The 13474-nt window shown below is 41.3% G+C and overlaps 1 protein-coding gene across 1 annotated transcript; it reads left to right on the forward strand.

The window, feature by feature from the left end:
• Positions 1-307: 307 nt before the first annotated feature.
• Positions 308-10046, forward strand: LOC114879545 (uncharacterized protein DDB_G0287625-like). The gene is made up of 9 exons (XM_029194543.2): positions 308-526; positions 3896-4266; positions 4339-4535; positions 4604-4831; positions 5561-7099; positions 7902-8168; positions 8294-8534; positions 8613-8759; positions 9809-10046. Exons 1-9 carry the CDS (start codon positions 308-310, stop codon positions 10044-10046), a joined length of 3447 nt encoding a protein of 1148 aa, XP_029050376.2.
• Positions 10047-13474: the final 3428 nt, after the last annotated feature.

Below are 13474 nucleotides of genomic sequence, written 5' to 3' on the forward strand. Positions count from 1 at the left end.
ACGGTGGTTGATTACGATTCAGGGTGCGGGACCGGTGATATTTTACCTCTTTTCGAGACTTTACGATCGGACGTTTTTAATTTCCCCCGTCGCACATGCTTAAAGAAAGGGCCGAGCGAATGCAAATTGTGACAGGAAAATTATGCCCTCCCGTGAAATTAATGTCTCCCCGAGATCGGCTCTTAATACAGCCCCGTTTATGCACTTTCTCGCGCCGGCGAACTTTATTCGACGAGCAAACCTACTACCGGTCAAGCAAATTGAATTCCTGATGTAACCAACGAGCGTTTGCTTTCAGATAGAAGCGATGAAGATGATCGGAACCGTGATTGACTTAATGGATTGCCGTCATCAAACGTCCTTACTGATTTGCGTCATCCTCGTCATCGTGTTTCCGATTCTGGCCGCGACCGATGCCGATAAACGCGAATATGGGAACACGTACGAGAGGAAAGCCGAGGGCGAACATGCAATTTCGAAAAATACGAAGCAATTGAAGCACAGCGACGATAACGGGGACTCGACGGTAAGTAGGCTTTTAATTCAACGGAAAAATTATGGCTTTTCGTCTCGAAGAACCGTCCACTAGAACTCGTCAGCGGGGCTGACGTGGACAACAAGGTCCGTGATGGAGCACTTGCGAGAAAGGATGGAGTTACACGCGCGACACCTTGCGGCCATCACGGGAAAGACGCCCAAGCGCCGGGGCACCATAATTCCGTTTATAACTCCCACAGTATCAAATCGTACGAAAATTCCTCGAGCAAGAAAGGTGTCCTTCGCGGTGGGCTTCGAACTTTACGGCGGGGCCATAAAAGGCCCGCACGAAGGTCCTGTACTGTATACCTGGTTTGGAAAGTAGCGCGTGCGTGCTGAGGAGCCAGCTAAGCTCCTCCTGCGCAGATTACACAGTACAACCTTTAACCCGTTCGATCAGCAGTGGGAGCTTTCTTTCAGTTTCGATTAGATAGAAAAAGGTTACGTTAGGTTAGTCAGCGAAAAAGAGATCCCGGGATCCTCCATATAGCCCCAGTGCTGGCCACCGTGGGGGTTTTAGCGGGTAAAAATCCCGCACTACCTCCGACCCCTCCCCAGGGGGGCTGAGGGTGTCTTTGGAAGATTTTCCCCAAGTACTAATAAAAAAGGCCTGAATGACTTTAGTCAGTAAAAAATAACTCCTGGCAGCCTGGAAGGCCTTAGTCATTGAAAAAATGTGAATATTAAATTATTTTTCGGCTCTGGAGAGCTCTGTATGGACCTTCGTGCGGGCCCTTTATGGCCCCGCCATAAAGTAATTTGTGCACCGCCTCTTTCGTGCATCAAGACCAGGTCGATGTGGCGGATTCGAGCCGACAGACGTTTCCTTTCGGACGCGTTTTAATATCTCAAGCATTAATTTCTTTTTGCGGAAAACACACTGTCCCCGTCGCTGCTTTGTCTTCGCGCACCTCTGCTCGTTTTCCCACCCCTATTCCACCCGTGTCTTTCGTCCTCCTCCACGACGATTCGTCCTTACGCCGGATGACAAAATGACAAAGGAGTGGTCGCCCCGGGCCAGCGATATTACCGTTTCCGTTTCGGAACTATGCGAACCGTCTACACCCCTCTGGGCCGCGTATTACGGCCGAAAACGTCTCGTGATTGATTATGCTCGCCGTACTTTTGGCTCCTATACCAGCACCCTTCGTGGCACGCGATTGATGGAGAGACTGCGAAAGGAATCGCTACCTCGGCAAACGATCGAGATGTCGTTAACGGCTCTTTCAACGATCCCGAATTTCCGGAAAAAGTCTAACGAACTAGGCCGAACCTTCTGCATTAACCCTCCCATTATGTACGCTGAGAAATTTTGTGTTATTTACTTTCTATTCACAAAAATGATTCCAAAATTTCTGCCTCGATTCGATCACTTTTCCTCTGCAGCGGAAATTGTGGTACATTTCCGTAAATAAAATTACAACGTAATGGTGTAACGACACACGGTCCAATTGCAAACGCATTACGACGCACTCGAGCACACAGTAGAAGGTTTAACCGCAACAAAGTTACCTCGAGCGTAAATGTTTGAACGACTTCAATAAAACGCATTCATAACACGGACGAAGCCAATATAACGGGAACGCGTGATCCTCGCGCGATGCAAATGGAAGCGTAGGATTTACATAACATTCAACAAGTGATCATCGGGGAATATCGCGGTTCATTTAGAGGCGACGACGAGTTGCGCGTACAAGACGGCAGAGATCGTAGCAACGGGGCAATCTCGAAATTCCCGCAACCGTGGAGGAACAATCGCACCGAAAAAAAGAAAGAAAGAAAAGAAAAGAAAAGAAAAGGAAGAAAAAATAAACAGGTACAGGGGGTAAAGTACATTAAAGCGGACTTCATTAAGGTCCCCGTGGAAACGCGAACAGCGAGAAAAGAAGAGAAAAAAGCCGGACAAGCGAGAAGTGTGAAAAGGAAAAAACGCAGCGAACCTGAGAGACTTGGCGAGGGGGTGTAAAGGAAGATGGCGAGTGTTTATTTAGTTAAATGCCGCGTGTAATTGGGTGTAAGACTATTTTTGTTCGGCGACGAGGCGACGACGGTGGTCGCTAGGAAAAGGGCCAACTCTCGTGACGGTAGCGAGCGGAAGGGCGAGGAAGCGAAGGCGAAGGCAACAACCCTCGCGCCCGTTTTCCACGCTCGAGCTTTCCACCCCTTTTTCCGCGTGCTGGCAGCCACCTGATGGCTGGCTGGCTGGCTGGCACAAGGGCCCGCCGGGAATGAGATGCAGATTGCCAGAGGCCACTTCACCCGCTAGAGGGAGTGAATTTTTAATAACACCGTGCCCGTATCCGCGGTCCCGCGTAGAATCCCATTGTCTTGGCCGTGTCGTACGCGCTGGAAAAAGGACGAACACGGACGCGATGCGTACCGCGGACGAGTATTATTATGGGAGGAGGAATTGTCAGTGACAGGACGAGGCTGAATCTACGGGAAACCACCACGGTCCTTGTACCATCCTCCCGGTACACTGGTTACGCGCTCGTAACGAGTGTTCGCTGCAACTGGAGGTCAAAAGTGACCGACCTCGCGAGTTCGTTTCAATCGAGCAATTTAAAAAAAGGGAAAATCTGAAGTAAATTTGTTAAGTTCGTGTGTACTTCGTTATCTCTGCCTTTTTGTCGTTAATAATTTATTTCGAGTGTTCTGCCTTAACCCTTTGCCGTACAACATCCTGTCATACTCGTGACGCAATTTACAGTTCAAATGCGTTAAATCTGGCTGATACTTTTAACATGGTTGAAGTTTGAGTTTAATTCTAATTATAATTTGCTCAGTTAAAGATCGTCGAATGCTATGTACGCATAATATTTCATTTTTCTTTATTTATTTTAAAATTGAAGCAATGAATAGTTAGCTATGACTGACGCAACTACCGAACAAATCATAGGCGAAGGGGTTGAATCTATTGTCTAGTGTTTATATAGTTATTTTGTGTCTGAGGGTGGGTCTTTGGTGAGGAAGTAGAAAATGCTAGGGAAAGACCGCTGCCAAATGAAAATTAATGAGAAATGTTGGCGGTCACCGTGTCCTATTTTTGGTCACTCCTTAGGGAAATCCCTAAGTCATGCCAGGTATCGGTAATCGGGTAGTATATGCCGTTTTAAATATTTTGCCGGTCCCTTACTTGTCCCAGATAAAAGAAAGCGTTTATGACGCGTTCACTGCTAAAGAGCAAAAAATGGAACTAAACGCTTAATTTCAATTAGATGTTGGGGTTTTTCCACGTTATAAAATTTAATATGCCAATGTAATAAAATCTACATCCTGGGAGACACGTCCGGATTGTGTCCGATTTGAACTAAACCGATTGAACCGCATATTTTTAACCAAATGCAATGTGTTGTAGGTGAAACACACAGAAGATCATGGACGAGTTAACAATGAAAATGGCTCGCCGTTGAACACCTTTCTGGAAGACGTTCTTAAAGCGCAGGATGACTTGAAATGGATAGATCAAGTTGTACACAGCACTGATCGCCGGAAACATGGGGACTCGTTCACTGGATCGAACAAGTATCCGGCAATGCCAAATTTCGATGTAACTTCTTCGCACGGAGGTAAGAAAGTGCGCGACAAAAGAAGTTTTCTATGGAAGACAAACAGAAAGAAATCGCGCGATCAAGATCCTTCTGGATCTCCTCAGAGAGTGTATCTCGACAGTGACATGCCTTTTGAAAAGAGTCCGGATTCCGATTATGAGGATACGTCTCAAAATGGGTACAAATTTTCTGCAGTTAATTGAGATATTGATTTGGCATCGAGAAATCGTAATCGCGATGCTTTTTTCAGAATAAATGGAAAAGAGACTCTTGAATACAAATCAAGCAAACCTCTGAACGAAAAAGATATGACAGGCGATCAATTGCCAAAAGACTGGTCCAATACGAAGGACATCTGTTCCTTGAACGATTGGTTAAATTCAAACAAGAATTTTAAAACGGAGCAGGATAAACGAGACTACGAATCCGATCAGGGAAATTCCCTTAGTACGTATCATTAATCTCGATTTTATTCCTCGCGTAATTTTCACGATTTATAAAAGAAAATTAAACAGGTCCATTAAAAACGGATTCGCGATTCAACGTGAGAAACCAACGGGACGAGACGAAGAAGGAGGAATCGCCATCTTTGGAGTCGCTTAAAGAGACGATACTGGAATTAAAGAAAAGTTTAAACGAGGATGGCAAGAAGGGGCGCCAAGCGAAAGTAAAGGAGAAAGAAGATGCGAAAGAACGAAATACCCGAGGCAAGAATCAACACAGGAAACACGAAAAGAATACAGGTACTCGCACATTTTTCATTACCCTTTGTAGGAGAGGGGAGAAAAAGGCTGGTCCAGTGGGGTTGACAACAGTCGACCCCTACACCCCCGACACTTATCACACCGCAATTCGGAACTTTATATATTTGAACTGCATGCCGGGCGACCGCTAGCGAGAACATTGATTTCCGATCATCTTGCCGCCATCTAGCGGTCCCGGCCCGAACTAAAGGCGTCCACGGAGACGAAACCCTATCTCCCTCCACTAAATACGCCTACAGTTCGGCCAATCCTGACAAATGTGACCGCCCTCGGTCACGCGCACAGAAAATCACAAAGAAACAAACCCGAGGGTAGCGGAATCACCACCAAATCAATCTAAATCGTAAATCATAAATCATAAACACGTCAGGCGGACAAGGGCGCCTCACGCAGGGACCTATTCCACTTCTGAAGTTAGGAGAGGGGAGAAAAAGGCATTTCGTCTCGGGATCGTCTGTCAGACTCGTCCAGTGGGGCTGACAACAGTCGATCCGTGCTCCAGACACCTGTCATACCGCAATTCGGGACTTCTATATATTTGAACTGCATGCCGGGCGACCGCTAGCGAGAACATTAATTACCGATCATCTCGCCGCCACCTAGCGGTCCCCGGCCCGAACTAAAGGCGTCCGGGGAGACGAAACCCTCTCTCCCCCTCCACTGAACGCCTACACCTTCAAATTTCACACATTCTTTACCTTTTTACAGATTCCAGCGGGTCGGACACTTCGGAACCAGAAGCGTCCGATGTAAAAAAGCGTGAACAGGATGCTGATGACGTTAATGACAAGAAAGCAGATCGAAAATCGTGGAGAAGAAAAAGAACCGAGGATAATAACGAGGATGATAGCCCGAAACTCTTCCACCGCGCGGGGTTTGGGGAGTCGTACCTTGAAGAGGTGGCTCTAAAAGAGCTTCATGACCGTAAAAGACGCAGCAAAGGAATCCTGTCGGACGAGAAACATTGTTTGGACGGGTCTTGTGATAAAAACAGCTTACAAACAGACGAGAAAGATCCGGTGAAAATACCAAAGCAAACCGATTGCAATGACCTGGATGATTCCAACAAAAAGGAATCCAATGATTTGCAGCCGAACGATGCTTTCCAGCAAAATAGTAAACCAATAAATAATTTCGAAGATACCTCGAATCTCCTTCAGAACAGCAGAAACATGGATGTAATTGGAAATTATGATCATGGTAATCAGATGGAAAACAAATTGATGAAGGATGAGGCAAAAGGAGATTCTTTGGATATTTTCGGATCTATGTCGAACGAATTGCACCCTGCTACCGGCAGGACTTTAACTCTGAGCACAGATGACAGTGATAAAGTTGAAGAAGCCAGAATGCAGCAACTGAAAGTTTTCCAACCTGAAGACAACGATCGAGCAAAACCTTTTCAGCAATTACCGCAGGAGAAGAGGTCTCCAAAGGACTCTGACAACGTTAATATCCTTGTCAAATCGGAGAATAAAAATTTAATTAAATTTAGCAACACTGGTGGCAATGAAAATTCAGGGTTCAAAGGTGAACAGCCATACATGCTGAACACATTCGATATGAAGAAGAAAGTGTTCGTGGAAAATGAGGACAAACATGGAAAATCAGTGGCCACGGTGTTTAACGTGAAAATCGAGAAGGCACAGGTTGATTCACCTATGAAGAGTAATAATAATCGAGAAGGAGTGGGAGGAGAAGAGCAAATTCCATTTGCTTCGCCTAATTTGGGGAAGGATAAAGCTAATGAACTTTATGAAAACAAGCATGACTTAACGAATGATATTAATGATATTAATCAAAGGAACATTGATGAAAAAGGAATAAATTTTGTGGAGATTAATAAAGGATCAACAGAGAGCAGCGAGAAGGAAGGAACTCAAAACTGGTATAAGAATAATAATCAGTTAAATATGAACGATCAAAATGCAGTGGGGAAGGATCTGCTTGGAAAGAAAGAGGAAAAATTAAGTGATAATAAAATAAAGGAAGATTCTATTGATAGAACAACTTCAAGTGATACAAGTTCCTCCAATCTTGAAGACAAATCAGTAAATTCCGAAGAGAAGAACAAGAGAAAGTATACTCAGATAGTGATAGTACCCGAGGGGTTGGACGACCGGAAGCTAAATGACATGTATACCCAGAGAAGAATACTCCAATACATGGAATACTCGAATGACGATGTCGAAGAGGCAGACGCGAGTTACAGCGACAAGGAAGAAGATGAAAATCAACGGCAAGCTGGTAAGTAAACAAATAAGTTTATCGTAAATAGATTGCGGAAGTTTATGCAGTAAGTATACATGCAAAGTATTGGGTGTACAAATTAATTCGGTGCCTTTTCATTTTTTAATTAGTGATTTATTTTTAAGAAATTATAGTAACTACAATTTATTGAATTTATCATATTCTCGCGCCATTTTTCAAATTTACAAAAGCGCGGGAAAAGGTCGAATTTAAAATAGTAACTAAGAAGGTGTAATATTAAAGGTACCAAATTAATTTGTATAACTAATGTGTGCAGGGTACAATTGATGTATAAGCATTTGCGTAGGGACTAGAAAATTTGTACAATTATGTTTAAACAATACATTTAACATTATTTGTGCATTACACAAATTGTTATAAAAATAATTATGTTATACATATGGTATTCAATGTAACATGGACATCAAAATTTTTAAATGTTTTTGCAAATATACTATGAAAATTGAACAATTTAATTATTAACTATATTACTATTAAACTATTGTAGTATACACATACATACGTGTATTATTTTATATCCAGGTTTTACGAATAATTGAAACCACAGTTGTTTAACTAAATTGTAGACTTACAATGAGAAAAGTTCTAGCAATTACTCAAGCTAATTCGTGAACAAATTTTGTATATGCAAGAAATATAAAAAATATGCAAAATAAGAAACTATATTTTTGAGATCTCCTAATTATGAAACATATTTCTGCAAAATCTCATTTATTTTTCTAAAACATCCATTTGCATAAACTTTCGCAGTCTAACCATAAATCTTGATGCTTTTTAGAAAAAAGTAGTGCATCATTGAAAAGAAAAGCCCGAGCCGCCGTGCGCGATAAAGGGAAAGCGAAAGTGAACGTACTGATTAAAGAGAAGCTGGACAAGAGAAAGAAATACAGTCGGGATTCCACGAGGAAAAGGCGTAATCCAGTAAGCGTGATCGAGTATTACGATTACGATAGCGATAACGAGCAACGGGAACACGAGACTGGTGAACAAGAACGACTTAAAACTAGTTATGACAAGAACCCTATCGAATCCGATGCGGGACTTGGTAATTTCCCCCATCATCGACAAATTTTACTATACACGTTACACTACACATACTTGTATTAAGAACTATGTATGAAAAAAGTAAAAAAATTGGTGATCCATTTTTCATTTTCTCGGTTGCAACAGAAAAAGGGCAGATCAAACACTCTTGCCTATCGCCGGCTGCGAAGAAAGACGAACAAGAGGAAGAGGTACTGAAGCTGAAGAAACTAAAGAATAAACCGCCGAAACAGGAATTCATCGTACACGACAGTGAAACTGAACCTAAAAACGCAACCGAGAAAACCGGCGAGAAGAAAAGCTTCGAGAGTTTGTCGACGGGAGAAGAAGGTTCCTCTCTTAAGAGGCCCCAGGAACAATCGGGAAGGTTAGATGAAGGTGAAAGGGTTAATGATACTCAGCATCGAAGGGGTTAATTTTAAGACTAATCAGGGTGTATCAACAGGTTAAGTCAATCGATCGCGGAGAGGGAAGATAAATTCTTAAGGGGCGGTTCGAAGGATCCAGTGACGTATATCTTCACCGCGGAAAAGGACTTGGATCCCGAAATGATCGATGATATTTTGGAGGATATTCAGTCAATAGATAGAAAGTATGTTCATCCTTTTTCGGAATTCAATCAGGGATTTATACAAAAATTGAAAATGTCAGTATAATACCGGTATTACAAAAATCGAAATACCGAAAAATTTTTCCCGTTTTCCTTTTTCAAAAAACTTTCAACATTTTTCTTAAACAGAAGCTTAAAACCAATGGATTTTATACGTGATGTTATGTTAATTACGTTGGCAAAGTTATAACAAAACCGATAGATACATACATAATACCGAATTAAAAATAATAATCAATATTTTCCTGTTTTCACTCTCTTCTTGTACAATTGGAAGTAATTTAAACAATGATTATAAATTGCGAGCAAAAACGAGTTTAATATTGTGACCATCATTGTTGCTGCCATTATATTAATGATACAATGTTTCAAACATGCCGATCTGCATAAGCTTACTTTAAAAGCAGTTCAGATTAAAGTTTAATTTATAATGTCATCGAAGAAAAAAATTTTTTAATTCCGATATTTATTTCGGTTTTGGTACTCTAATATTTTCGGTTCTCGTTTATTTCGATACTATAACAGTTTCAATATTTGTCTATTTCCGTAGTCTATCGATTTTGGTATAACTTTATAGGTATTATACCGCGATGAAATGACCGTTTTTAAAATTTCGTTCAGAATTTCCTGCATTCGACGTTATTGTACGGCTATTTAACTTCACGATTTTTCTTAATATTATGCATTTTAAATATAAGAAAATATTTTGTTTACTATGTAATTATTCACCGGTTTAACACTATACCTACCACGTACAGTCAAATGACCGTTTTTTAAATTTCGTTTAGAATTTCCTGCATACGACGTTATTGTACAGCTATTTAACTTCACGATTTTGTTTAATATTACGCATTTTAAATACAAAAAAATATATTATTCACTATGTAATTGTTCACTCTACATTCAGAAATATATATTTCTTAAAGCCCATATTTGACCGCCCACGGTAGGAATAGGTAACACGAAGTGTTGGTAGATTTAGTGTTAAAGTCCCTGAATTTAATATCCAAATTACCAAATTTATTTCACAGAAATGAGAAAACGTCTAACAATTTCGAACCATTATACGAAGAATTGAAGAAGATATACGACTGGAACGAGGACGAATTGCAAAACAAACCGAGGATTAAAGGCGATCACAGAATGTATTACGGGGCCAATGACAAACTAGATCCAACCAATAAGATGTCCGAATCATTAGCAGGTCAAATCGAGATTCCGGAGACTGAAGGTGTGGCTGAAACGTTTAATAAAATCTTAACACTTTAAGTGCCACTGTAATTAGATCCTCGTGGCACTCAAAGCGTTAATTACCAATCAATTCAAATCAAAATTTCAAATCCATACCACCTCGACTACGATCAACTTCAGCTTCTAGCCCGAACTTATTGCCTCTTTTGCTCGTTTACAATGGATCAGGGAGATCGGTAGCTGGCATGAAAACGTGCTCGACCGAGTCATCCGATCGTCCCGAGAGCCGAACATCGAGCAACGTTTCTCAAAATAATTATTTCGCCCTTAAAAGCACGGACGATATGTTTAAAGGCGGCTCGGAGCAAAGTAACAGCACGGAGGTGAAATTACGAGAACCCAGCTCTATCGGCACGGTGCAAAAAGTACGAAAGAAAAACACTTAAAGAATAAACCTAAGCATTTCCAATAAATTATTACCCCGACTTACCTTCTTTCGCTCTATAAACCTTGAATCGGCCAGGTGAGCGGAGTGAGTAACGAGCCGGCCCGAGAAAAAGATGCCGGCAGCTGGTCATTAACGGGCCGCGGGCAATATATTGACACAGATTCGCGTTCTCCTTACGAAAATCGTAAATATCTGGAATCACGGTTGCCCCGGGAACGCGTCCAAAATATAGATCGCGAGAAACAGACGGTTATTAGCTCCGGAGACCTGCACGAATCCTTCGTGGAGCCATTGGACTGGATCGACGATTTCGACGAGGATACGAGGCTGAGATTGAGCCGAAGTTTGAAAACGATCGATCGAGAGAATCCCGAATCGTCGAAGGACAAAATCGACCACTTCGGAGCTGACTCGGTTACTAAAGTCGAAGATGGAGAAAAGAGAACGTCGACTTTAATTACCGAGCGGGCTCTGCTGAATGTTTCCACTGAGATTTCGAAAATCCCGGATAGCACGATGAAAACAACATCGAAATTGGAAGATTCTCAGCTTGCTCTTCAGTATCCTCCTTTGGATTTGCTGGAATTATTTAATAAGAATACCAATCGAATGAAAAGGCAAGCTTCGCAGCCTTACGATACGTTTTATGATGATACGAATGAACCGCCAGCTGATTCAGAGAAATTAGATTACTATGGATATCCGAAGAAGGGAGGGAGGATGAACAATCCTGTTCAGTCTTTGATTTCCAAATCGGATGAGGGAATGGAACGGTACGACACGGCGGAGGATGAAAATTATGGGAAAGTGGCTAGGCGAGCAAGCTCGAAGAAGAAAAAGAAACATAAGAAGAGAAAGAAACAATATTCAGACGAGTTGAAGAAAAGGAAGAAGAAAGATCACGCGAAAAAGTCCAAGTATTCTGGTACGGGTCGTAGAAAGCGAAGACATCCGAAGAAACATTCGAATGCTTCTAAAAAGGACCACGAACATGGTCGGAAACACAAGAAACGAATGTCGAAGACTGTAAATCATCATAGCAATGGCAAAAAGAGCAAAGTCGATGATAAGGTTCATAATAGTCATCAGGAACCTTCTGTAAATCAAAGAAAGACCCGTCGAGAGAAAATGTACAACGAAAATGTAAGTAACAGAAAAATGATTGTTATTGATCCATGAAATACGTGGATGATAGGTAATATATAATACAATTTGAGAAAAGGATCGACGGTCATTTTTTAGGCAATAAACGTGGATAGTGATAGACAGAGAAAAAAGATCTCCTCGCTGTTATCGATCGATAACGTCGAAGATGAATCACAGATGGACTCGGCTCTTCATGGCGAGCTTGCTGGAAAGATCGTGGAACACATTTTTGATCAGGTACCCCAAGTGACCCCAAATGACGCTGACTTTTTGAAAGTTTGATGAACTCAAGCTAATGATACCCGGTTTTGGATGCAGACGGTTATTAGTTTATAAGTTGTTACCCTGCTTATGACCTGAAGTATAGGAAGTCTTTTCAACCCAACGCGACAATGTTTCTTGTCGCGAGTTCAAATCCCGTTGGACAGATTTTTTCAACTTATTACAATATTTCACTTCTTCCTTTTTTTTTTTTTAATAAATATATTTTTTTGTTATTATAATTGAATAATCAATATTTTTGAACAATGTTTTATATTTTTAAACAATTTTATTTAATTGTTGCTTTGAATATAAGTTGTACATGAACCGGGAGTTTTTATAAAAATATTGTAACATGTTAAAAAAATCTGTCCAACGGGGTTTGAACTCGCGACAAAAAACATCCACCTACCAGAAGGCCGACCCCTTACCGGTTACGCCACGGTCCTTATTCAAAAGACTTTCTATATTTCAAATTATAAACAGGGTAATAACTTTAATAATATCTCATAAATTAATAACCGTCTACGCCCAAAACTGGGTATTATTAGCTTCAGTTTTTCAAGCTCCATCATTGTGCAAAAGCTTATCAAAAGGTCTGCGTTACACTTGGGACCCTCTCCTTGTAAGCTGTTTACTGGATTATCTGAGACGATGTCGTTATGTTTTTCTTAAACGATTAGGTTCAAAAGAACGAGGACCTAAAAGTGTCCTTAGGACCAGGTCTGTATCAAAAGTACAAAACTCGAGACACAGTATCATCTGACAAGACGTATCGTCAAGCACTCACCAATGACGAAGTACATTCATCAAGATTCTTTTATTTTTTAATAATAAATTACGTTTTAAGGTACTAATATATCAGATGATTTTTATAATTCGACAGATCAATCACACGACAGAATTGTTAAACAAAATTATGCTACTCCTCAATCGATTAATTTTCGACGAAGTGCAGCGAAAAACCTGCGTCTCCTTATCCCCGGATTTAACAGAATTCTTGGATTGGATGCTGGACGTGAATCCAAGACGAAATTCCATAGCACAAGTAATCTATATGATACACGAATTCCGGCAAACTTTCTGAACATTAAATTCCATTTTAGCTACCATCTTTGCCATTGGTCCACGCGGTGGACGTTCCAACTCATTTTCCAAAGGACAAGTTTCTCTTCGACGGTTCTCCAAGTGACGAAAAGGAAGCTGAATACAGTGAATTACGCGAAAAGCTTCGATTAATCGAGAAGTTGATCAACGAGTACAGAACACTGTCGGAGAAGGAGAAGACGAAGGTTCAGTCGGTTCACGATTACCTGGTGAGTTATTAATACAGGTGTGCGAGTACTCGATTTATTCAAGTATTCGAATTTCGAGTCAAACAATGATCGGTCGGTCGAACCGAGTCGAGCGTTTGAATTTGCCGAATTACTCGAAAATTCGAGTTGAAAATTCATCTTCAAGTAAATCGAAGGCTCGAATTTTCGAGTAGCTCGCTTTTGTTTCAAACAGTTCGTCGATTTCGAATAATTCAGCAAATTCAAGCGCTCGGCTCGGCTCGGCTCGAACAATCGTAGGGAGTTCAGCTCGGCTTGTAAATTAGGAGTACTCGAATTTCGAGTCGAATAATGATCGGTCGGTCGATCCAAGTCGA

Source organism: Osmia bicornis, chromosome 14 (assembly GCF_907164935.1).
Source record: "Osmia bicornis bicornis chromosome 14, iOsmBic2.1, whole genome shotgun sequence".
Taxonomy (NCBI): domain Eukaryota; kingdom Metazoa; phylum Arthropoda; class Insecta; order Hymenoptera; family Megachilidae; genus Osmia; species Osmia bicornis.